The sequence below is a fragment of the Alligator mississippiensis genome, chromosome 7 (assembly GCF_030867095.1).
Source record: "Alligator mississippiensis isolate rAllMis1 chromosome 7, rAllMis1, whole genome shotgun sequence".
In the NCBI taxonomy this organism is placed as follows: domain Eukaryota; kingdom Metazoa; phylum Chordata; order Crocodylia; family Alligatoridae; genus Alligator; species Alligator mississippiensis.
Window position 1 is genome coordinate 30,845,773 of NC_081830.1, and position 26,760 is coordinate 30,872,532.

The 26,760-nt window shown below is 42.9% G+C and overlaps 1 protein-coding gene across 21 annotated transcripts in view; it reads left to right on the forward strand.

The window, feature by feature from the left end:
- The window catches only part of CEP63 (centrosomal protein 63), a 31,480-nt gene that overhangs the window by 871 nt on the left and 3,849 nt on the right, over positions 1-26,760 (forward strand). For 2 of the 21 annotated variants that reach the window (XM_014604578.2, XM_019489841.2), the window contains exons 2-16: positions 725-794; positions 3,498-3,690; positions 4,756-4,894; positions 7,397-7,577; positions 9,741-9,836; positions 12,653-12,781; positions 14,702-14,815; positions 17,738-17,974; positions 18,267-18,412; positions 19,253-19,387; positions 20,058-20,172; positions 21,560-21,757; positions 22,343-22,429; positions 24,684-24,889; positions 25,540-25,831. In XM_014604578.2, coding sequence (XP_014460064.1) covers positions 4,851-4,894; positions 7,397-7,577; positions 9,741-9,836; positions 12,653-12,781; positions 14,702-14,815; positions 17,738-17,974; positions 18,267-18,412; positions 19,253-19,387; positions 20,058-20,172; positions 21,560-21,757; positions 22,343-22,429; positions 24,684-24,889; positions 25,540-25,831 — 1,980 coding nt within the window. In that variant the 5' untranslated portion in view covers positions 725-794; positions 3,498-3,690; positions 4,756-4,850. The other 19 variants (XM_019489843.2, XM_019489842.1, XM_019489850.1 and 16 more) reach the window with 17 other exon arrangements.

Sequence of the window (26,760 nt, forward strand, 5' to 3'; positions counted from 1 at the left end):
GACAGTCCCTGCTGGCCCCCCAACTAGTCCAAGGAGCCAGTGGGCACTGCCCGGTGATACTCAGCTCGGAGACGGGTGAAGACGGGCCTGCAGTCCCGGGGACCCTCCTGGCCACAGCCTCCTTTCTGGTCAAGCATCACTGACAAAGCACAGGCTGCGTTGTCTCCGCGGTTCCTGCTATCAGGCAGCGATGGGAGATAGGGTAGCATGTGCTGGGACCCACGGGGAGCTCTGCGGGCTGAATGACACAGGTCTGCAGGGCATGTCTTGGCTGTTGGCTGGGCACTGAGCACCACAGAAGTTGTGGGCTCGAAAATACAAGTGTCTTTAAACTTACATATTAAATACTCTGTAAATAAGGGATTTTTTATTGATACTTGTAACTCCTAATGTTAAAGCCCTTTGGAAAGTATCGGTGGTACTGGATCCTTCAAGGATTAGAAAGAAATGGCCAGAGACTTCCAGTATAATGTATGGTGATAAACCAACAGGTGCCACCCTTGGCAGCAAGGCATTTTCTGGCCATCCTGGTTGAGGGGACTGGTCAGGAGTTGCTTCTGCAGCGATAGACTTGCTCTGTCCTTGGAGTCCACCCTGAAAGTTCCGATGTGTTGTAACCGCGTGGTTTCACGACTTGCTGGGAAAGGGTTGCGGGTTCCCTTCTGTCTTTATTGACCCCATTGCTGAACTGGCTTGCTGCCTCTGTGCTCTTTTTACCTTACAGTTAGATGTCCCGAAACAAGAACAGCTGGTGCCATTGAGCCATCTGGATCTTTTCTCCAATTTCAGTCTTGGTAACTCTTTTGTTCCTTGTCCATCCCAATCAGGAGGCATCACAGCTTAGTGTTCAGAACAGTGTGACCCTATCTTGCACCTTTTTCACATAGGCCCTGGATCAGGAAGATGCCCGCGTATGTGTTTAAGCTTGATTTTGCTGGGACTATTTCTGCTTAAAATTAGACTCCTGTTCAAGCACCCTGTTCAGTGTCATGACCTTAACTCTGACTGCTTTAGTTGCTGCTGTTTAGTGTATATAAAACATTCATTCTTAGCTTCATACCATCTGCAAGCTTGAAATGGCACTCTCTCATGGTTCAGAGGAGATCAGCTAGTAAAATCAAATCAAATGGTAAAAATGAAAAGAAAACATGCAATGTAATACGGAATGATGTAATCTAAAAGTCCCAGTGTTGTGTTACTTTCCAGAGCTGGAAACACCTGTGCCAAGACAAAATGAAAACTTTAGGTATCAGTGAACTTTGTGAAGCGTGAATCCCAAAGCAGTCTCTGCAGGGAGGGTGGGGAGCAATTCTTGACATAGTTAAATAAACACAGTATGTCTTATTGTAGGCTGTTTAACTGTGACGGTAGGGCTTCTGGCCTTTCCTGTTTAATTTAATTGTTTTCAAGAAATGTCTACAGAGCCATTTATTTTAAAAATTAGGAACTTGGGAATTTTGCAAGCTCTTGTGATTGGACTTGAGGAAAACAATATTATGTTACACAATAGCAGCCTTTATGGCTACCTATTTTAATATTAAATTCAGGGCCTGACTTGGATACTGTGACTGCAGTATCTATTGCTCACTGTGGAGCTGTGCTTCAGGATCTGAGATGTCATTTAAAGGAAAACAGTATTGAACCATTTTGGTTGGAAGTCTGATTGAGGTACAGCATGTCAGGGCATGAGGGAATTTGTATTTTCTGAGAGATAATTGAATGAACTGGGATTAGGCTGGTAAAGGAAAAAGCTGTGAGAGGTGAGGGCATGGGGTGGAGTTCTGCCAGGTGGCTGCTTTGGTCGTGTATGTGAAAAAAGCTGGAGGGTCTGTGTAAGGAGCAGGGCTGAGCCTGCAACCCAACTGCAGGTAGTCAGCAGTTACGAGTGCAGGAAGGGTGACAGCAGCTGCAGCTAATGAGGGATTTGAGGTGGAGCCACAAAAAGGCTTCAAATATCCAGGCACAGATTGGAAAAAAGCAAAAAGAGGGGAGATGTGGTGCTTGGGTAGAAGCAGTGAGTCTGTGTTAACTCCTCCCAGGGTCTGAAAAAGACCACAGCCTTTTGGGTTTTGTTTGTTCATTTGTTTGCTGTTTGTACACTTGCTTCTTTTATTGGGTTTCCTTTACTGTGGGGACAAGGTTGTTCTGGTAAAATAAGTAGTCTGGAAATCTGACCACTGAGCTGACTGGCTTCTATAAGGAAGGTGGGTGAATGATGACTTGAGGCTCTAGCTGTGGGGGTGGGGTTGATTCGCAGAAATTTAGAGCTGGAAGGGACCTTATGAGATCATCGGGTCCAGCCCCCCCCATGATCGTCTCATTAGTAACACTTCTGCAAGGTCTGAGGGTGGGTAAGAAGATGTATGTAGAAGTCCTGCTCTGTCCAGGTGAAAGGGGGGGATGGGATTGCTTGGGGAAGTTGTGAGCTCAAGAATACAAGTGTCTTTAAACTTGCATATTAAAAAAAAAATCCCTTATTTACAGAGTATTTATTGACACTTGTAATTCCTAATGTTAAAGCCCTTTGGAAGGTATCAATGCAACTGGATCCTTCAAGGATTAGAAAGAAATGACCATACTGACTTCCAGTATAATGTATGGTGATAAAGCAACCGAGTTTTAAGACCTACTGAGAGTGATGCTTCTGTTGTTGTTCTTCATAACTCAGCTGTTCTGAGGTTGAGGGGCTCTGTTTGGCTAAAGGCAGATTCAAACTGAAAATGTGATGAAGGTAGTCAAACAAATGGTTTTCGTGTTGGCTGTGACCTTTTAGAGCAAATAAGCCATCAAGAATAGTGCTTTATCTGTCAGGTTGTAGAAACAGTGACATAGGCCTGGAAGGGTGGCTTGGCTCGGAAGAGAATATATTATTTTAAAAAGCGGGCTTGCTTTAACCCTTTCCTTACTGGCTACTAGAGTCCAGTGAAGAATTCCCTGGAGTACATTGGCAAAAGATGCACTATTTGGCATTTGACTTAACTGTTGTGTGGTCTACATCTTTAAATTGGTGTGACGGTTATACTTTATGAGATCTTAATTTGACAGAAATCCTTGGGCCCCAACTATGTCCTTGCCCCCCTCATTAATATATATTTACGTTTATAGCTGAAGACTTAGTCTATTTACCACTGCCAGCAGCCTCAGTCATTTTTAAGCCAAAAGTCCCACCAAGCAGTCCTTTCCCGAGGCAATTGTACCCATCTAGATACTTCTATTATCACCAGTATCTCCCTTGACGTTCATCAGGGTTTTCCAGCATTGCCGTTACTTCTCGTCAGATGTGGCACTTACTTCAGCATGGCTTTTGCTATCAGTGTTGCTGCCAGAGCATTGGTTAGGTTGGAGCATACCCGACGCTGGTGTCATGCTGATGTGGCTGCTCGTATCTGCAGGAAAGTGTCAAGGAAAGAAAAGCTCAGAAGTGAACTGGTGCTTATTGAGTTTGTCTGGTTTACTTGTCGGGCTCAAAACTGATACTGCTGCATGATCTTTCCCAGGTGCCAAACTGGCATTGCAAAGATATCTGTAAGAACTAGTGATGAGAGAACAGTGAAAGGTTTGGCATTTGGAGAAGCATCTTATATCACTGAAGACTGCACAACTTTCCTGTACAACAGAACCATTCTGCCCTTGGCTATTTTCCTGAAGGGTTCCTCTTGTGTGGCCTCTGATAAATGGCCTGTAGTATAAGTAAGTACAAAATACCCTATTCTTTGGCAACTTCAGAGGGTCTCTCTCTCTCTCTCTCTCTTCTTCCCTGCCTGCCCCCAGGGAAGCATGAATTTTTTCTCCTGGAGATGCCTTAGTTTCTTCTGTTTCCAATCTTTGGTGTTCTTTCCTTTTAGCTCTCTCATCTTCCTTTCCCCATTCCTCAGTGACAGACCAGCCCTCTCCACTGCAGTTTTAATTATCAGGGAGGGGAGTTGGTATTGCCATCAGATTGCCTTCACGGGTGGGAGTCTAGAGAGAGTGCTCTTGGTTGCTTTCTCTACCTCTTTCTCCACTTCACACCTGGAGATGGGAGAAGAGGACAAGTCAGCTCTCTGCCTCCATGCTCATGAGCATTCACGGTTAGCATCCATTATTAAATTGACCAACCTCAGGCAGGAACAACCAACAGTCCTGGTACGTTGGCCATTGTTATTCTATCTAGAATTGTCCAATCCAAATCAGGCCACCTGGCTGGTGCGTGGAACTGGCAAGAGAGAGGTACTTACCTTGGGCAATAGAATATCAGGGAGCTTAGGGAAGGTGGAGCTGGATATTTTTCAGTGTGAGTACAAATTATCCCACCATTTCTTATTGCAGGGTTCTTAACGTTTTTGTTGGAAACAGCTTGTGCTGGCCTCTGTCCCAAACAAGATGGATGCTGGGGCTGCTCTAGTCCAGCAGTTTCTGTGTCTCTTTACAGTTCTGCACTGTCCTATGCTCTTGAGGATAAAAATCCCCCCAGCCCCAGTATGGCCTGACCCATTCAATTAACCAGCTTACTAAAGTTCACAGCCTGACTACATATTTCACATCCACTGTTTGAATCATTGTGTTTGCTGGATCACATAATTGCATCAGCTAAGCTGATGGTAATCAATAAGCAATGGTCCTGATTTTCTTGTTCTGACTGATTTCTTTATTTTTTATATCTCTGGCCAACATTTGGCCTGCAAGTCTCTTGAAGAAGACTCTGCAACTCTTTTGCCCCTTCCTACACATACCCTGTAAATTGCATAATTTTTCACCTCCTTCTCCCCACTCCAGACTTCTACAGCCCACTGGAGAGCATGTTATCAAGTGCTGCAGCCTGACCCCCACTTCGCTTGCTTTTCTAGCTGCTATAGAGGACCACGTTTGTGATGGAGGCTTTGCTAGAGGGAATGCAAAAGCAAGGGCGTGGTGGGTACGTATGCAGCTGTTTGCAATAGTCTCCTCTCAACTAAAGAAACACCTGTATTAGTTTAAGTTCAGATGTTGTAGTCCTTCAGTTCTTTCCTTACTCAGCCAAACCTTTATCTACACAGGGTTTTATGCTTGAGTAAAGCCTTCAGGATGTAGTTAGTGGGGCTTGATATATTGTGCCACTGTTTTTTGTTTTTTCTTATTGGAGCAGGAGCAGACCTGTAGTGAATTGCTTTTCCAGAAGTCTCTGGCTACCAGCCTTCATAGTTTTAATAGTTGGCATATCTGTACTTTCAGCTTTCTGAATAATTGTCATTTCCTGTTATATTTACAGCCTTCTTACAAGCTCTTTTGACACTAAGTGCCATTGTAGTGAAATACATAAAAGCAGCATGGTTCCGCTCTGCAGATCTGCTCCAATCTGTTTGCTTTCCTAGCTGAAATAAGTCCTACTGCTTCTTGCTCCTGCTGGCATTGTAGGGACTATCCAGTGGCAGGAGTGCAAGCTGTATTCCTTTTTGGCTTGCGTGTTATCAGCAGAACTGTTAAATGTCTTCCAGCTACTGAATCTTTAATGCTAGAGTCAGGCTAAAATACATACAGCTTTGAGAGCCTAGGCTGAATCTACAATTCAAAAAAAGGAAGAAAAAGTAGAGTTTTACCTAGTAATTGAGGAAATTTGAGCTGGAAGTCACTCTTCTGCTTGTATTCCATCTCTGTGTGAGACCCTTTTGGTAATCCCTTTTCAGAACTTGCCCAATCCTTAAAGATGGCAAATACCATCTCTTCCTTGCATAACTAGCTTCAGAACCTAAACATGAATCTTATTATACAGTTCCTGCAAACAAAATAAATGTACTTGCCATAGTTCCTGCTTAATTTTTGGTCACTTTGCAGGACAGGGTGAACATCAAATTTAATAGTGAGGTTGGCTCCTTTAAGAGCGTATTTTCTTTCCCTATAGAAAAACTGTCAAGTTGTGAAGTGTGCAGCCACTCTGGGGAAACAGAGAAATTTCAATCCTTTAACCTATTGATTTCCATTTCTTTTCAGTCCTTCCTGTTTGACAGGCAAATTAAAGGGGTAAAGATCAGCATGGAGTTCACTGCTCTCTGGGGCTGTATCTTGCAATACTTAATAGTGTCCCTAGCTGAGCAACTTGTGAAGTTTCAGAGAAGTTAGTTGAATTGGCTTCACTGATTACTGCACCAAATTCGCAATCCCAGATTCTCTAGGGAGCAGACTCTTTAGTAGATTGCAAATGTTTTATTCTTCATTATTGTGGTGTCATCCAACCTGTTCTACTTAGCGGTTTGTCAGCATTTATGTGATAAACTTCTATTTTCAGGAGCTGATAACTTGGCTGTAAGATTTCTCTTGTGACTCAAACTTGGTATAAAAAGTCTCTGCTTTGGGGCAATATTTTTTTAAAATATAAAATATGAGAAACCTGTTTAGCTTATTGCGCATTGTTAGAGTGCCAAATTGCAGAGTTTAGTATTTTAAAAATGTTTTTATGCTCCTATTTAATACATTGAGTTTTGTCTTTTACCGCAGCGTTTCTCAACCTTCTACACCTTATGTCCCACTAACCGTTTTGTCAAAAAACCTTGGTTCCACCATAATAAAAATAAAACCCCACAAAATTGCGCTGTTTGAGATATCTGTTGATTCATTTACTTGAAGTGCAAACAACTTTTTTGTTTTTTTTTTCAATCGGGCAATGAGTTGAAGTCCCACCTACACGACCTTCAAGTCCCACTAGTGGGACGTGTCCCGCTGGTTGAGAAACACTGTTTTAGTGTATATAATCAAGGTTATTTGTTCAGGTTGAGGTTTTCGAAAGTGCTTGGGTTTGGCATAACTGTGCTCATGGAAGGTGGTAAGAAAACTCTCATTGACTTTAACAGGACACATGTTGGGCTAGGGTAGAGTTCTTCTGAACAATCCCATCTCTGAGGGTAATAATTCACTTCTTGGGGTGAATAGGTGAAAAAGACATAAAACAGCTAAGCTATTTTATTTCAGAATGCTGAGTGCTACATGTATGCTTAAGGTTGGATATTTAGCTAATGTAAATCAGTTTGCTCTATTGACTTCAGTGGTGTTAGGCTGATTTACATCAGCTGAGATTCTAGTCACTCATGCATTAATGTTAGTTCAGTCTAGTATGAGTACAAGATTATATTTGCTAAATTGACCCTGCAGGTTCACCATGTAGGTAAAGAATTCCTGAGTCATGTTGAGCTAAACTAGTCTGTCTGGTTAGTTTCCAAAATGTTAAAGAATTTTCTTTGGGGTTGGTTGTTTTGTTTTTTTTTTAAAGAAGAAAGCATTATACTCGAATAAAACCCTAACTGCTGGCTCTAGATAGTTTGTTTGTAATGGTGGAGGTGCCAAGGGTTGAGGTGGGTATGGGAATACGGGGAAACTGTACACTTGTTGCTGAGTTCAGTATCTGTGCTGCCTATTCCCTGGTCTTAACAAGTTGTCTTCCTGTCAGCAGAGGATTCTTGACATCCTGTGAGGCTGAGCTGCATGAGCTGATGAAGCAGATCGACATCATGGTGGCTCACAAGAAATCTGAGTGGGAAGGACAGACGCAGGCCCTAGAGGCTTGCTTGGAGGTCCGAGACCAGGAGCTTTCTTCCACTAGAGTATTGTTGAATGAGAAGCACAAAGAGGTACTGTCACAGATTTACTCTGTTCTGTATCCAGGAGGTCTGTTCTTCCATCTAGAAACATAAATTTTCAGTGTTCATAGACTTGGCACTTTCCATTTTGGTCACTGTTCTGTTCGAAGCATCTGTTTTTCCTTGCTAGTGTTTTATTGATTAAAGAGTAGAGATTAGGCAAAGAAAATTTTAATTAAAAATGTAAAAGCACAAGCACAGGTTTTTTAGCCCTGTGCCAAGGAAAGGCTGCGGCCTGTTTTGCACTACTGGGCTGGGATTTCCAAAGGGACCTATGGCAGTGACGTACCCAACTCCTAAAGTAACTTGGTGATAGCTGGGTGCCAAAATCACAGACTGGACTCTCAAAGCAACTGGAAAACACAGAAATAATAGCTGGTGACAGACAAGTGGTAAGCATCCTGATTGCATGTCATCACTTGGAAAGTGAGAATGGGATTTGTTAAATTGCACTAGGCTCTTGTTGAGAATTTCCGAGGCTATTATTTTGTGTAGATGGGCCATTGGGCCAGCTTCCTGTTGTTTCAAAACTGCATGTGATAAACTGTCGCATCAGTACAGGAATGTCTTCTGTGGGTTGTTTGTAATAAACTTTGCCTCTTGTAAACTGAATTGTTATGTCTTCTCTTGGATCCTAGGAGGTCAAGAGGAATGTGGTGTGCTGTGGACCTCTCTCTGAGGTGTGGACAAACAGTTTATACTGACTTAAAAGGTGTATGTGTGGGGAAATTACCATGTGTCAGTTGATCCACGGTAATTGCCTCCTGTGTCTGCTCTTGTCCCAAAGCAAGTGAAAACTGAATTGGGGCAGTTCACCTCTGAACTAAGCAAATTTTAAATTACTTCAGTTTAGTCTCCACTTGCTGTGAAAGAGAAGAAATGTGAAACAGTTCTTATGGATCAACTAACAAAGACAGACCCTTTCAGCGTGGTATAATTCGTGTGTCCACATCCTCTGATGCCTAATGATAATGCCTTCATTTAAACAATCTTGCCTCTGATTGTGCAGCTCTTTTGTCATGTACATTTCTTGTCAGCACATTGCCCTTGCCACAAATAGTATTTTGGCAGCAGTTGAAGGAGGCATGGAGGACATTCAAGTTCTGACTCCTTTTGGACTGGAATTCTCACTTTTATCACAAAAGCCATTGATGATGCTTGTGTTTCTGTATGCCTTTGTTACCCAAGAAACAGCTGCTGTTTCTGTGGTCCTCAAAATAAACAAGTTTGTATATACTTACTGTTAGAACTGTTATGCAGTTCAGCTTAAAATAAAAATGAGCAGGAGAAAATAGAGATTCAGGTACGTTATATTTATAACGTACCTCAAAGCAATAGCATAAGCTGCGGTTAAGATCATTACAGGACAGACACTCTGCTGTTCGTGCTCTAGGACTGTTTATTCATCATCTTGCCCTCTCTGCCTGCCTCTGACTTGTTACATAGTTTTTGTTTTATGCTGCTCAGGTATCAGCTGGATGCTTTACAGACATGCAATTGAACAGGTCCCTGCCCCAGAACCCAGGGAAGGTGCACGAATGAAAATGAGCTGCAAATTGTTGTTTGGGGTTAAAAAAATATATCTATATATAAAAAATAAGGACAATCTCCCATTCAGAAGATTCAAAGTCTTATTTACTTTGATTCTTTTCTACCTGTACATGTAATTTGGAGGCTTTCTGCTTCACCTGAAGGGAATTTGATAAGGACGTGACTATGTTTGTCAATGACAGGTTGATTTTAATATGTATCTTATGAACAGTTTCTGATCAAATGACATAGAAAAATATTGCCTTTTAATAGAAATTAGGCTGGGCAAGTTTCAGTCTAAAAGGTGGAAATCTCAGAAAATTGCGAACAGCTGAAAAGTAGGGTCTGGAATTGACACAGTTGAGCAAATTTAGACCCAAATTATGCAAAGATTTAAGCATGTGTTTAACTTTTTGTGGTGAGTTACCCTTCTAGCTGGTAGGAGTGTCCACAATGTAGAAGGTTTTGTAGGATCAGGCCCTTAATGCTCATAGTTGCTGCCACTTATATGTCCCACATAGAGAAATTCTTCAGTTTTGGTGTCTAGCAGTGATACAATCAGATGTGTTAAAGCCTTCTACTTACTGTGCTAACAGTTACTGAGTGGTTAAATTCTTTTTTTAGGTTGGGATGTTGTGCCAGCAGTTGGAAGGCATGGAGAAGGCTAAGCAGGACATGGCTGTTGAATATGAACAACAGTTGAAGAAATTTCAAGAGGAGGTGGGTTGCAGAAAAATGGTATCTGACAGATTAACTATTTTGTTACTTTTGTTTTTTGAATTTTGCTTCTTTTTTTTTTTAATCTTACAGCCTCTGCCATGTGCCAGAAAAGAAAATAGATTAGAGACAGAAGCATTGTACCTGTGTCGTATGCTTGATTACATTCCAGAGGATTTAAGGGCTTAAAACTGCTGTAGAAGTAGAAGTGCATGCTGTAAAGACTTGTTGCTATTTTCATATATGTTAAACATCTGCAGAAGTTGACAGCAAATATTTCCTGTCTTCTCCCACCCCAGCTATCACGATGTGTATGCTTATGTTGCTATGGGTACAGGCAACAGCAGCATTTCCCCAGCACATCATGAAATTAAAAAAGCATGACTGTGCAGCTGGTCTTCTTCATGTGAAATAAACGAGATGAATCATGCTAGAGCATAAAAATGCACATCCCTCCTGAAGTACATCCACAGGAAGGTAGCAGCCACCCACCAACTAATATAGTGCACCATTTTGTGTGCTCAGAACAGCAAGATATAACTTGGATCCAACGACACCATCTTTCTCTTTTTGAAAATTGCCATAGACCTGTTTACCTCCTTGTAAATAAGAAAGACTATATTTTAAGGCCTCCTGCAAAGTCCTTTCTCCACCTCTTCGTCTTATGTTGCTAGCCATCATCCTAGCACTGGAGCATCTTCTTTATAAACGCAGGAGCAATAATATATTGCAGGAGTCTCAGGGACTTCCCCCTTTTCAAAATAGACGTTTTGTTTTAAGTAAGATTTTTTGTTATCTTTTCTTTTTTTGACAAAAGATGTTGCTTTCACTACTTTTAAGCCAGTTGCACAGAACTCAAGTTTACCAGGCCATGAAAGATGCTGGGTTATTTTTCCTTGGGACCAGAACCCTTTTTTCTAGTAAATCTTGGTATGTCCATCCTGAGACTTGGCTAAGGCACTGCCAGTTGGGTGCAGGCCATTTTACCTTGTCATTGGCTGAGTTTGGCAGACCAAATAACATTATTTTCTGCTTCTTGAGTGGCCACTGTGAACTCCATTGGTGATCATGGTCCTTTTAGCAAAGGCAGGTATCCACATCTCAGACTTTCTAGTTGCTGGCTGGGCAGAGAGCCTGACCCCACTCCTGCTTGTTGTCCCTCCAAAGTCACAAGAAGGATTAGCGCAAGACTCTTTCTGTGCTTAGCTTTACTGAAGAGATTTTGCTCTCCTGTGTATGTTAATTCACTTCCTAAATACTAAATTTACTTGACAGACTTTTAAAAGGAATTTCAGACTTCCTGTCCCACAGAAGTCATTTTGCCCATAGTAATGCAACAGATGCTGGGATTTCCTGCAGGTGGTAGGACAGCATTTCACATTTGGGCCTTTTCTGTTTCCGTACACTTCCCGAGTGTGTCAGTAACTTAGAGTTAAATACCGTGAAAGGCTAACAGTGTGTTGGCCTTACTTCTCTGGAGAACTGCTTGATTCCTGCTTATGGTAGGGCATAAGTAAAAAAAATTATTTGGTGGTCTCATCTTGCTCCACATAAGTGTATGTCCTCATTTAAAAACCCCTTACATTTCAGCATGATTAGCAGTCTTTGTTCAAGAGATGTTCCCACTGGAATGGTAGAGGTGCTGCTGAGCAAGACTGAGGTACATTGGCAGATTGAGGTACATTAATGTTCAGGACTAGAATAGCAGTCAGGCTCTGGGCAAGACTGAAAAGCTTGGGTGTTTTAATATGGACAGATTCTCCTGTCTGTTTTCTTCCTAGTATTGTCACTAGCTTTCTTTGGGTCCAAGCTTCCATCTCTGAACTGCTTCTTGACCTTACCCATCATTACCAATGCATTTATATATTCAGTATTCTATTCACAAGGGTACCGCAAAGCTAACTCAATACCTGGGGAGCATTTTGGCCCTACTTCAGCTCGGGGCATGTGCATGCTTAACTTGAAGTCATTTATGTCCATTTCTGTTCAGTAAGGCCTCTGCTTAAGTACTTTGCTGAACTGTGCTTTTGAAGAAGGGAAGTCTCTCTTATGGCTAAAGACCGGGGCTGAGAGTCATGAGATCTAGGTTCAGTTCCTGATCTTGTTTGCATAGTTCCTGATCTCATTTGCATGTTTCCTTTATAATCCTGGCCTTTGCTTTTTCCATCTGTAATATGGGATAATGTTTCCACTAACCACATCAGTGGTCTCAGGTTCAGTTCATCCATGTTTCTAATGGAAAGAGACCTTCAGAGGGAAGATGTAGGGTAATGTAAATTTAAAAATTCATATTTGGTCAAAAATGTAATTTAAATGCAAAATATTAATTTCATTCAAAGTTTGTGGCATGAAATCTTGACCTTTTCCTGTTGCCTTTCTCAAGGCAGTGGAGAAGTGGTATAGTGTGGCTAAGAAAGCAGTATAGCAGGGTGAGTAGCTATTTGCACTCTGTTTTAAGGGGAAGCCCTTCAGTTCCTGTTTGAGTCTCAGAAGACCTCATTTCTTTTTGGAGACTGTGACTCCATGTTTGTATAACACTTAGAGCCCAAGGTAGCCCCAGATTCTCCTGACGGCTGGGCCACAGATGGAAGTTGATGAACTTGCTACAGCCTTGGCTGCTGAGAGGCTTGTATATTTTAGGTTAACTTGTAGTGGTCCATGCCTCAGTATCCACAGGATCTTGGCTCAGTCTCTGAATTTTGTTGGATTGAAGAAGTGTTTGTATGACAGGCCTTTATGTCCCTTCCTTCAGAACAACTTTAAGTTCTTGCACTGTGACCTTGTGCAGGATTGTTAGAATTATATTGACTTCCTTGCAGCTAGCCAGACTGAAAAGAAGCTATGAAAAGCTGCAGAAGAAACAGTTGAAAGAAGCAAGGGAGAATGCCAAGAGCCAAGGGCATGGGCAGGACCAATCTGAAGTGACCAGACTGACCAAGAAGATAGAGGTAAGTGCATAGTAAGCAGTTGTTGCTAGGTCTTGTACAGGCTGAATCGAGTACCTCAACATCAGTGACCAATCTGCATGTTTAATAATGGATTTTGAGTCCAGATACCAAATCTTCCCACCGTGGCATTAGCTCTTCTCAGTCTCTTCCAGGGTGAAGTACCCTTTTTGTACTGCTCCTGTCATTTGTGTTCTGTGCATTGATCAGGATATGACTTGGTGAGCCATGTGCCCTTTAAGATTTTATAAAAGAGGTGGAGCAAGCTGTCAAAGGGGTGTCAGAGTGCTGGGAGCAGGGGAGAACTGTTGGAAATTGTATATCTTAAAAATATGGTTTTTGGCCAGCACCATGGGGCCTGATCTCTGGGGCCTTGAAGGGCTATCATAATGCAAAAATATGCAAAGCTTCTATTTTTATTTGGGACTAATTTAAAGGCAGGCATGTTTTAAGGGCAAGATAGTAAGTGGCTGTCACACATTCAAGAGCTTGTCTACATTACGAAGTTCTTTTAGCAGAGTGGTATTGACCAGCAGGTATGAAAAGATCACACCCTACAGCTAAGGTAGCTTTGCCAGCAAGCCCCCTGCTATGGGTACAGCGCAGGCAGCAGAAGACAGCTTTTGCCAGCAGAGTTTCTGTCATTCAAGGAAGCTGATTTAACCCTGGTGGCAGAAAAATTCCTGCTGCTGGCAGAGTTGAGTCCACACCAGGGAACCCAGCTGCTATAGCAACGCGACTGTAGTTAGAATGGCAGCAGTCTCCTTGCATTGTAGACAGAGCCCAAATATAATGGGATTTTCACCTTTAAGGGATTTTGGTCAAACTCTCTACATGGTATTAAACTACTTTAAAATCCATCTTGTCATTAATTTTGCTAGCATGCTTAACTCAATCACACACTGTCCTTTGCAACAGCACCACTCAGACCTTTGGAACAAACCTATCCAAAACACCTCTGAGGCAGCTGACTGCCGGGTCGAGTATTGTTAGAATCCTGCACATTTGTATATGCCACTCTACATATATGTCACTCTACAAGTACACCTACAACACATCCCTAGCGCTCTTTGGGGGCTGGTTTGGCACATACCCTGTCCATTCACTTCTTTTTGTGTGCACCAGACCTAGAAACACAGGGGTGAAGCCACTCTGACTTCTTCTCTGTGGCCAGCAGCTGTGGGTGGGCAGGTCTGTTTGAGAGTGGCACTGCTTGAGAGCACTGGGGACCTGGTGTGCTCAACCCTTGATCCACAGGCCAGATTCAGCCCCCAGTACTCCCCTACATGCAAGAATTTGGCACAGGATTGTAGGTATCACTTTCCTGCTATCAAATTTGTGGACCCATGGAAAGCATCATGGGCCAGGTAGTGTGATCCTGCGTACTATATTGGCCCCACAGGTTGGCACAGGCCCCAATTCTGGCATGTGGGACTGATCCCAGCATTTGGGACCTGATCCCGGCAGGCATGGGCAATGCAGGGCCCAATCCTATTGTGCAGGACTGTATCTGGCCTGTAATCCAGCCTTGCCTCACTCATCTGTCCTGCAGGGCCAATAATTTGAGCTGCACTGTTGTAGACCCATAATGATTTCAGTAACAGCCTTTTTTTGAAAGTTAAAGGAAAGTGGAATTGCTAATTCTCTGACAGCAAATCTATAAAGCAGCCCATGAATCTGTAAGCACTTAACATTTCAAATAGTGATAATTTACATTAAGCTCTTAACTCGGGGGGGAGAGGCACAGTTTATGAGGTTTTGTACTGCTGAGTTGGTGCATCATCAGGTGACTGGCTCAGAGTTTCCCTCTGTGAGGGAAGGTACTTGAATCAATGGTGGGGTGAAAGAGAGTAGTCCTGAGTGAGAGTTGGGGGCATAAGCCTGTCAGCTGTGTGGGTGGTGCTCTCCCTGTTGTCCTTGCAGGAGTTTCGTCAGAAGTCGCTAGATTGGGAGAAACAGCGTTTGCTTTACCAACAGCAGGTTGCATCACTAGAGGCGCAGAGGAAGGCTTTTGCTGATCAATCAGAGCTCATTCAGGTACAGTTAATATATCAAAGTTTTTAGTTTGCAGTGATGGTGGGGAGAGCAAAGACCAAGGAATTCCCTTGAGCTTGAAACCAGTTTAGGTTAACATTGAAATGACTTTTAGGTCTGATGCATTAATTTGGTGTATGGTATATAATATGTATTTACAGCAACAAATGATCTGAAGTCTGTATATGGAAGTTAGGTAAGCCTTCCCTATGGCTTCTGCACACTTGTAAAGATTAGCAGGAGGAAGACAATAAGATGATGGTTTTTGTAGGGGGATTGGTTACAGGCTATGGTTTAAAATAAATGCTGTGACATATCACTTTGTTCAAAGCTACTTACCTGGCTATAGCCAACTATGCAGGCCCTGTTCAGAACCTGCTACTGGAAAATAGCCTTCTCAGACAAAAGGCACTTCCAAGAGGTACCAGTGTAACAGCATTTTCTAGCCTTGTTTTGAAGTTCTTATGGGAAGAGTGGAATGGAGCTGTTGTTCCTGGAAAGTCAATCTGTTTGCTGTGTTAGTGATGCTGTAGCAGGGTTAGATGAGCTGACCCAGAGCCCAGCTGTGAAGTCACACTGACACAATCACAGCAGACACTGATAAGAAGCGCTTGCTGGGAGCTTTGTACTTTAATGGGTTTCTGAATTGCTGTTGAGTGGAAGCTCCTGCAAGGAAGAACTTTTCAGTGACAGGTTTGAAGCTGACACTGATGGGAGCTTCGTGAGGGGCCAACTGTAGCAGATCTTCAGATGCAAACTGAGCCTTTGAGCAGAAGGTCTTGCTGCTACTGTCTTTTTGCCCTTGATAGTTCAATCTTCTGAGCAGGCACATGTCCTTGACATGTTGGGCAGTGTATTAGATTGGAGATGGACTCTTTAAACGCAGTATAAAACACAGGAAGTCATGGTGGGATTTTTGCGGCAGTTTCAGGGGCTTAGAGGCACATCTGCCATTAAAAGTAATGGAAGATGTCTGTCTTACATACTCCCTCTCTCACTCTGCCTGTTGGGTGACTTTTCAGAAAAGTGGGGCTAGCTGAGAACTGCAGGCTCTCAACTAACGGTTTTCCCCCTTGTCCCTGAATTAGGGCAGGGCTGTCCAACTTCTGGGCAGCTGGAGGCTACACGCCATGTGGATCACAGTCCTGGGACATGCACAAGGCAGGCTGCAGACTGAGGGCTGTTCACTGTTGGTGGCACCCATTTCCCCCTGCCCCCTTCACCCCCATGCCAGGCCCTCCTATGCCATGTGGGCAGTCTAGCACATTCCCCTTTTCACTCACCTCCCTACCACATGCACGGCACAGGCAGCCCTGCTCCCCCCTCCTGTCATGGTTGGCACTACTCCTTCCCCCTCCCCTCCCAGCAGCACAGGCAGCCCTGGTCCTCCCTACCACATGTGCAGCACCCCTTCTTCTCCTGGCCACAGGCCCATCTGCAGTGCGGGCAGCCCTGCTACTGTTTTTCTTGTGCATTATGAGCAGCCCAACTCCCTCCCTTGCTGTGTGTGCAGAATGGGCACTCTGGCCCCCAAATCCCCAGGGGCAGGAAGTAGAGGATGAATGAGCCCCAAGATCCCAGTTGCTATAGTAGAAGCAATGGTGTGGGGCGGGGAAGAGGGGGCCAGAGATGGGCAGTGGTGGTTGTGCTGGGAGCCTGCTGGCCACTTGTTAATCCTTCAAGGGCTTCATGCAGCCCACAGACCTCCAATTGCAGAGTCCTGAATTAGGGGCTCAATTTCTTGGTATCTCACAGTACAGCTACAGAGGTTACTTCTGCATGGCCTTCCCAGGACTTCTCTTGGGCCCTGCTAGCCAGCTAAGCTTAAGACCCGCAATTGAAATGGGGCTTCCTGCATGGTACCAGAGTACTATGTGGCTATGGGCTTAAAAATTTCACTTTTAGGCTTTTTCTTACTGCAGAAACCAACCATTCATTCAGTCATTCTGACATCCTGTTGGTTTCCTGGACAGCTGCAGGATAGCATTTTTAGCCCTTGTACTTTTTACCCTTCTCTGTGTTTTGACTGCCGAGGTTATGAAAATGTAGAATTTTCACAGTGTGTTATTCCTCTAGGTTTCTTTGTTTGTACTGTCTGCCAGACAGTAAACCATGGCAAGTGATGACATCAAAACTTGCAAGAAAAAAATATTTTTAGAAGGTAGAGGTTCTCAGATGCATGTGTCAGGGCTAGTTTATTAAATTACATCAGTTCTCCAATAGAGAGTGGAGAGAGGATATAAAATAGAGTGTAGTTCCTGTAAATAAATGGGAATGTGTTCTTTACAAGTCATATATTTATTATGATTTCTCTCTTCTTTTTCCTTTTTCTCCCTGTAAAACAATAAAACCTTCAAGAAAGCGAGTTTTCTTGCAAGCTTTCTAGTACCAGATTGTTACTGCAGGAAGCAGAACATGACTGGCTGGTGCTGTCATTCCAGTTTCTATTTGATTCCTTCTCTGTCTGTGTCAAGAGTAGCTCTATGTCCCCGTATGGGATTAACAGATTGACTGGTCATCCTAGCTAGTTTATGGAATTTGCCAGCCAACTTCCACTTTGTCATCTGGCTAGGTTTAACCCTTGGGCTGATGGACGGGGAAATGGGCTGCTCTGATATCTGTTCAGCTTGTCTGAGAATGTCTGATCTGCTTTAAAGATTGTCTTTTTCCCAGACCCCTTTTGGAATCTCAAGCATCTCCCTAATGCCTTTCATCTTTGTGCTTCCAAATACCCCATATGCACTGTAGGCTTATATCACTGCCTCGTGTTGTTCCCTGGAAGGCAGTGCTGCTGCTTCTCGAGGAGTTTGTTTGCTGTACTGAGAAATATCAGGGCAGAGTCTTTGAGAAGCTTTGAATCCAGATTTGGATTCCGCTCTCTTCATACATTATGAAGAATTTTAACACACCAACAATCACTGTTAGCAGACTCAGCTCAGCAACCGGAAGCAGCTGCTGGAATCTGTGGAGTTGGCCAGCCAGTCAGAAATCCAGCATTTAACCAGCCAGCTGCAGAGGGCCAATGGCACCATCTGTGCCAATGAGCTGGAGGTGGAGAGGCTTAACATGAGAGTGGATGATCTGACTGAAACCAATCAGAAGATTCTGGAGGAGGAGCAAAGAGTCAAGGAGGAGCTGAGACGCTCCAAGAAAATGCTGGAGGTCAGTGGAGAAGTGTAAGGAAGGAGGGTTCATGAGAAGTAGCAAAAAGGGTTGTCCAGCAAGGGAACTAGTGGATAATTCAGTGTCTAGACCTTAAGACTATCAATTTAGAAGTACTCCCATCTTTGCTAAGGCCTTTGTGAGTTTCCAGGTGAAATTCAAGGTCATCTTTATACCCACGTGGCCCTCTAGCCACCTATCTCTGATGGCTTCTTCATACACCAAAAACATGATTCATTTCCAGACTAGTTGTAATAAGATGATTCTGCCCAATGCATCTCTCTCTTTGCAGGTATTAAAAGAGGAGAAGACAGAGCTGAGAGCCACCCTGCAGTCCCAGGAAGACTTCATTAGCAGCTCCAAAATGCATGAGGAGCAGTTACAGAAGGAATTGGCCAGGGTGACTGGAACTTTGCACACCAAGGAGCAACTTGTCAGGTATTCTTGGCATCTATGCCTAGCCAACCAGTTCATTGCTGGATAGGGATCTAGATTTGTTCACTGAGACAATAGGGATGCCCTTTGCATATACTTCAATGTTGAATCCTTAGTGATTGCTTTGTATGACAGGAGATGCTGTTAAATGTAAAGTAATGGCACAAGTTCTGTGTTTCTCATTGATTGTATCTTGAATTATGTTTCTCTTAAAAGCAACCAGCTTCCAAACAATATAGATTAAAGAAAATGTCAGACTTTTCAGTCTGATAGGTTTCCTGAGGCAGTGCATTGTTTGATTTGTCTTCATAAGCACTTCAGATGAGCAGTGGAGTCCTCTCAGGGTTCAGTCCTGTAGCCCATTGATGTCAATAGCAAAGTTTCCACGTACTTTAGTGGTACAGGATCAGGGTCTCAGTGAGATGATAATCGTGGCAAAAATCCCAGCAGCTTTCCAATTCTGCTATGGTGAGAGGCAAGTGCCAGAAATAAGCTTCTGATAATGGTGAAGGGATAGGAAGACACGCAGAGGTTGCATAACAACCGTGTCCTTCCCTGTAGCAGTGTGTCCTGGTAATGTAACCAGCAGCCACGTAATCTTTCATCATATTTCAGTGATTGTGTCTCCATCTGATTTGATTTCAAACATGAGCTTATCACCAGACTGGTAAACTTGTGACATCTGGAACATCCAGAGATGTTGCATCATAGCAGTTGTTTTGGTGGAGTTTCGTGGAGCTAGGAATGTAAAAGAAGAGAAAATACAGTGTTCCCTGAGTTAGCAAGCCTTATGGTGAAGTGAATTTGTACGTTAAGAAGGCTAAGGCATGTGTTTCTGAATAGGTCCCTGGAAGACTGCCTGCATGGGAAGCAGCTGTCGTCTCAGGGAGCAGAACTGGAGCATGTTCTGCTGCAATTGGACCTTGCACACAAGAATGAAGAGCACCTGCAGTCAGAGATGGCTCGCCTTGAGAGCTGGTAGGCAGTGGTTACAGATTTTTCGGAGGAACTTGAGTCATGGCACATGCAATGCTGTATTCACCAATTGTCTCAATTGTTAGTAGAATTTTCCAGTCCCTGCATTATTTGGAAACGGCCTTTAGAAATCAAACTGAAATCTTACTCAAGTATGTTGCTGGTGGTAGTTGGAGGAACTGTTTTGTTGGTGGTTGTTGTAAAATAAACCTTTTTGGGTATGTTTACTTTTTTAGCCTGTTTCACATTTTTTCTTTCCTTTATAATGATCAGCAAAGTCTTTGTATTGCAGTCTACAGCCAGCTGTCTTCTGGGAGCCACATCTCATTCTTCTTGCTCTAGATAAAAGCTATAACAGGACTTTTCCATTGGTGGTTATGTAGGGATAATCCTAAGCTTATCAGGAAGCTCACCTAAGCTTAGGTGAGCAAAAGAGAAGTGGCTGTATCTTCCCAGAGAAGTTTTCTGGTGGTCTTTGTCTATCAAAATTGTTTTGGTGTGCAGAAATATATGGCTGGAACAGACCTTGTGGGTCACTGAATCCAGTCCTTTTGTTATTACACACTTGTGGGAAATAAAATAGAAGTGTAAACGTGAACACTGGCTCTTCCGACCATGTTCTCTGGTTTCTAGGGGACGTTTTAATTAGTGTTTTTATGTCTCTGGCACCCAGCCTAGGATCTGCAAATGAAAGATGTGTACAACTGAGTGAAGAGTTGACGAAGAGGCTCAAAGAGCTGCAGCAGATGGAAGAACAGCACTGTCAGTCAAAGGCTGAGATGAAAAAGGTAAGGGCCCTTCAGTCTCAGAAATTTCCTACACTATTCATAACACCTCTGAGCAGCTGTGGTGGTGTGTCCTCTGTAAGCAAGGTGAAGAAAGGATTGAAGGCACAGAACTTTGTGGGGTAATGGTAGCCCTGAATGGAGGGGAAGGAGAGAACCTGGGGAAAACAGATTTGGGAGACCTGCTATAATTTTCCAAACATTTGTCTGAGACTTCATGAGTTTAAACCCCTGTGGGCTTATCTGTATATGGTGTAGTATATATCCAGACTGGAGATATTTTGATTCCTGCCTCAGAGGCTGTGGGTGAGAATGGATTCTGACCTTGGTCATGACAGCAGGTTCATAAAAGTGAAAGGAACTGAAAGGAAGAGGTCATGGTTAGGTGGCCCAGTGGCATAATGTTCTATTTATTTGTTTCTGGAGACTTGGATTTAAGTGTTCTAGGACTCGCGTGGAATGATTGAGTTTGGTCTTGATATCTGGCATGAAGGCAGAGTAATCTGTCTGCCACAAACATTTCGTCCTGTATGCTAAGCCCAGTTCCAGGTTTCTGAGTATTAAGTTCCCAGGATTACTGCTGAGATGGGGAAGGGTCTCTCAACCAGAGGTTTCCACAACAGCTGCATTCTTCTAAAAGAGTGAAAACAAGCTTACTCTAGGGTTAGGCTTTTTTATATGGGAGACAGAATATCCACAGGGACTTACACTAGACTAGGAACCTTGCTCCCATGACAAAATGAGTGATCTTGGATATTACAGCGTTGAGAACATGATGGAAATCTCATTTATTTGAAGTAGATTTCCATCACTAATTTAAAATATCTTGGCAGACACTGTGCCTGAGATGCACTTAAACAGCAATCTAATCAACTAACTTTGTCCCACCTGGAAAGAGACTGTTCTAATTTTGTTTTTTAAATACTTAAGACAGACAGAGTGGTCTCTCTCAAGTATTTGGTGATGAGTGCCAAAAACACCTTAGAGAGATGGCTGCTGGGGTGTGTACCCTATGTGGTGTTCAATAGATAATGATCTACAAGATGGTTTTCAGAAGGTTTAAGTACTTGTAGTTTCCTACAGAGTCACTGAAGGTTGTCAGTGTTCACTACATTGGGGCAGTTGGGCTTCCACTCTACAGTAGATACTTATAGCTTGCTGCTTGTCTCAACTGGTAGTTTGTGAAGTGGAACCCAAAAATGAGAAGAGCAAGTTTATTTAAAAATCAAGGTAGAAGTGCATTTTCAGAGGTGCCTGAGCAGGATTACATAAGAGCTTTGTATCCATCAGTGCTTCTGTCTCATGCAACCCATGGGCCTAACACATCAGTCTCCTCACTGAAACATCTTTCCTTAAAAACCATATGTGGCCTGTTCCCATCCCTCTTCAGCTGAAGGAGCAACTATCTCGCATTGAACAAACTCACAACAGTGAGCTAGAAGGGATGAAAAAGGAGATCTCCCAACTGACGCAGGAACTGCACCAGCGTGACATTGCCGTTGCCTCGGCCAGTGGATCAACCTCTGACATGGAGCAGCGGCTGAGGATGGAGATTGAAAGAGCAGAAAGGAAGGCAGTGGAGCACAGGGTAAAATTGCTTCAAGGGTCTCTGTCTGTGAGGAATGAAGGGGGTACAGAAAACTTCCTTAATTGGACAAGGGGGACTCCTAGGAACCTTCCTTTGATCTAGGTGGACCCTGAAACTCTTCCACACGGTTCCAAGGTAATAGTAGTTTCTAGCTCTAATTGACAGATTTTTAACAGCAGAATGCTGGCTGGTGCTGTCTCTGAAAAGTGTGTGCTGCTACAGTTTCAGAACAAATGAGGACTACCAAGGAGGAAGATCTCTCACAGTCCTGTCTGAACTAGAGTGCCTCTTGTAAAATTCCTCCAGATTCCCATTTTGGTCTCTGTGCAATGCAGTTTGAAGTGGCTTGGATTAATTTAGATTTGGTCAGTAAGATCCTTTGAGAATGTGGGGCCTGGACTGTGTATACAAAATGGCTTATATGGTTTCCATTAAAACCCCAGTAAGAACAGCAGCCCAGAACCTGCTTTATAAGATATAGTTTCATATAAGATATCTTTATAAGGTATGTTAACATTGGAACTAAAAGTGTAGAAAGTAGTATAGGTCTTTGATCAGTTCGTTGTGTTTATCTTGTTTCCTTAGGTGATTTTGGTTCAGCTAGAAACCTTGAGGCTAGAAAACCATCATCTCTCTGAGATGCTCAAGAAAGTGGAGTCTGGTGTCTCAGAGGTATGAAATTCCAATAGAGATTAGAAAGAGCCTACTATGGTGTCTGGACATGTAGTAAAATAATTAACAATAATAATAGTGATTTTTTATTAAGACCTTTCACACAGTGATATTAAGATGCTTGATAAACCGGTACATATGAAGAAAGCAAGGCCCTGAGATTGTTAGAGGTTTGCTCAAAGTCACAACGTAAGTTAGTGTCATAACTGGTATTAGAGCCCAGGTCTTCCAGCCTCCAGTTGAGTGCCCTACCCATGGGCTGACACTCGTCTCCTGTTAGCACACCACAATATGACTATGTTTATCCTATAAGAATGTCTGGCTATAAATCTCAGCACTCACTCACCAAGTTCCAGTACTGTAACTACTCTGCCTTTTACAGCAACTGGGGTGAAAATACATTTTGTTTCTGGTAAGGAGGAGTTTGGAATGTTTTTCCCCTCATTTTAATCAATAGGCCAAAGCCCTGGAAGAGACATAGCCTTGAGAAACGTCGTGGAAATGTACAGGAAAATTTTTTTACTTGCTTCTACCACTAGATGTTGCTATGGATGGTAGTTTGTAATGAGAGAGAGAGATATGGGGTTTAGCATAAACGGTGGAATATGCCAGTCACTAAGGCAGGGACTTATTAAAACAAAATGTCCCTTTAGCCTGGCTTAGACATCACTTGTACAAGGAACAGGGAAACAAAAGCAGTAAAACTAAAATGAAATAGCTGCAGCATTTTGAAGGAAGATGCTTTGAAAGGGGGGAGTATTTTAGTGCCTGTAAGAAGAAAGAAATGACATTTATTTTTTGTGGCTGTTCTTGCATAAAATATGAATGATAATATCATAGAGGGAGAGAGGAGGCTGGATGCATGCAGCTGAAAACTTAACAGAGATATTGAAAGTTTTTAAGAAAATATTTAACTGAGAACTGTGGGAAGTAAAAAGGTGTGGGGTTGTTTGTTTGTTTGTTTTGTTTTTTGGGGTTTTTTGTTTTTTAATGTTTTTTCTGGAGTGTTTCAAACGCACGAAGTTGCAGGGACACGATTGTAAAGAATCCTGCTATGTCAGAAACACCTTTCTTGTATTCTGAACTGCAAGATTTACAACTATAGAATGAGCTCCCCCAGGACTGATCTCACCCCATTTCTCCTAGCATAAATACAAAACAGTGTGAGCATCCAACACCCTTCCCCCCCCCCACACACACTTTTCCCCACAAAAGCCCTACCAAAACAAACTTTGCGCTGCATGCACAATTCCTGCTTCTAAATAGAGCATGAGAAAAGAAAGCAAACCCAAAGTCACTTAATGGGGGTGTGGAAGGATCTCAGATACTTACATGATGATTATAATATAGGAACCTGAATAGAACAGGCCGTTCTGGCATAGCCTTGGAAAGATTTGGGAAGGGAGGAAAAAGAGAAGAAAAGGCATACAGGGGAAAAAAAATGTTTAGAAATGGGAATTTCCTACCCCAATCAGGAAAAAATGGGAAAGAGAATCAGCTATAAAAAGTGGATTATTTAGAGCTGTGTGCACATCCCCTCTTTTTGCCTTTGGAAGTTATTTATTTGAGCCAGACTTACTAAGCTGCAAGAGATTGTATCTAATTTACTTGAAAAACTTAGAGAAAAGATTGGAAGTGGAATTTCAAAACTAGATATTTTTTTCTGACCAAGCATCAGCTTGTGCGTGCATGGGTGGGTGCGTTTGTGTGGGTTGGATGGTTGTTGTAGGATGGAGTAGAGTCTCTTCTCTGGGTTCTCAGCTCTAGAACTTCAGAGCGGTCATTTCTGACTTGGTATTTAACCACGTTGCTGCAGAAGGTAATCAACTTGCTTGGATAGTAGTAGTACCCTCTGAGAAGCCTGTTAAAATTATCGGGCTGTTAGAAGGTGCCTGGTAGATCCAGCCCTACCAGTGCAATCACACTGGTTTGTGTAGCTGGGGAGGCATTAGGGTAAGTAGTAAAAACAGGCAACATTAAGTGATGCCAGGGTCTTTTCCATCCATATCAGACAAATGAACAATTTCACATCTCTGTTTAGTTTAGTTTGTCTGGACGCAGGTTTCTTAAGATACTTGGGATTCATTTGCTGTGAGGTGGCATCTTTATTGCACTGAACATTGTACTCTTTAAAACAGATCCTAGCAGGCATTCTAGGAAGTCCCTGGCTTATCTATGCTCTAGATATGGATTGTTGTGTCAAAATTCTGCAAAATACAGCTTCAACTGATTTCAGTATCTCTCCCTATGTTAGGCAAAAGATATCTCCTTAAGACACCTCCAAGAAAGCTATGCCAAAGCACTGAATACATTAGAGTCTGAGAACCAGCAACTGCAGAGAGACCTTGCAGAAGCTAGAGCTAAGCTGGAGCTCTCCGCTCAGGACTCTGAGGACAAGGATAAGAACATTGTACAGCAGATGTCAAATAAAAAGATTGAGATCAAGAATGTGGAGTGCAGGTGAGTGCACTTTTTGGCCATAACAGAACATTCTCATCAGAAAGGAAAGTAGAAGACAAGTTGGTGAGTTAATGGTGCCACATTTTTTTACAGAACTTCTACCCCTAATACACAGTACATGTTGGTGAGTTTAAGGACTATTCTGATATTTGCCCTTGTACCTTAAGTGGGACAATAATTTTATTCTCTGCTATTCTGTAGAGCTAGACAGCCTCTGACTTATGCCCTTCCTTTTTTGCTTCTGTGGCTAGAACAGTTCATAGATCTTAGCTGCTTTTATATAGTTCCTGGCAAAAGTTAGCACCCTTCAGGGCCAACACGCATTCTCCTCGATTTATTTGTACTAGTTTTGTGCAGAAATTAGCTATGGTCCAAGGAGCTGTGACCCATCCTTTGCTGGTAATAGGCTGTGCAATGAACTGTAATATTTAAATGTCTCAAATAATAATAAAATGAATGTGAATTCCCTGGAGACTGGATGTGTGTCTAGAGGTCTTGTGAAAACAAGTGATAGCAGCCAGTTTGAACTGCCAAGCCTATCAGTAAACCCAGAGATTAATTGGTTGCCTCTGCATAAATTCCTGCATAAGTTCTGCTGCTAAAACAGAGCCAAACTGTCAAACAGTTGTGGTTTCTAACCTGCTCTCCAGGGGACCTCAGGAGCCGCAGCATAAACACAAGGAAGAAACAAGGAAATTGCAGGCCAACTTTGACAAGAGTTCTCAGCACCACAAAGAGGAGCTACAGGGTCTGAAAGCCCAGCACTTGTCAGCTGAAACTGGGACTGCTTCTGCTTCAGCAGGTGAACAATCCCCCCAGATCAGCAGGAAGAGCTCCCTGGAATCTCTGTCTTCTGATTCTTTGCCAGATGTAAACAAAGATTTTACTGACGAAGCATCCAGAGAATCCGTCTCAAGTCGACAGAGAGAATCTGTGCTTTTGGTAAGTGACTATACTGTTGGTAACTGTATGACAGTGATGGGATTCTCTATTTTTCTACAGGGCAAATGTAACCAGCTTTCAGAGACTATCTCCTAAGCACCACTATACTGTATGTGTAAGCAACCATCAATCCTCTGGATCATGGTGTACACATAAAAGGTCTAGTCAGGTGCCTAATGAATCTGCTCTTACAGCATGTGACCATCACACCAAGACCTTTTGAGTATGCCTAGGCAAGCATATTGAGGAGTGGAGGCTGCCTTAGACCTATCATCCCCCTTTAGACCATTGAAACAGAATTCAAAGGCCAGACCGAGTCCTCAGTGCCTCGATAGTTGTAGCTTCTGTCAGAGAGCAACAGATAAGAACTGCTGCTAACTTGCCCAACATCTCATCAAGAGCGTGTTTCTGTCAGGGTGACAGGCTTAGCTTTTTTCCAACTGAGGAGTTACCCACAAGGCAGTGGGGGCTAAGGTTTTGAGGCGCCCTATACTCTCCTTATTCTGGAGGTTGCAACATTGTGGTACTTTATAGGAGCTACCCTGCCACAAGTAGCCCTACCACATTGCCACCAGACCCTCCAGTTGAATGTAGTTTATGGTCATACCCAGGACTAGCTATACTGTATAGGGTAGTAGTTGCAAATCATACCCTGGGCAGAGAAAGTGATCAGTACTGGTACAGTGAAAATTCTAACAAGAACTATGGTATGGAATAAAATTATTTTCCCCAGCTTTCTGCAACAAGACTTTCTTCGCAGCTCTAAAATTGAAAGCTTCTCGCAGAAGGTTATTATGAGCTGGTTCTGTCTGCAGTCAGTTGTTCTTTTGTATTGGAGTTGTGCTTTAATGTACATGAGCAAGCTGCTTTGGAGGTAAGGATTTATTATCTCTACTGGACCAACTGCATAGTTGGGAGAGCTGTTGCCC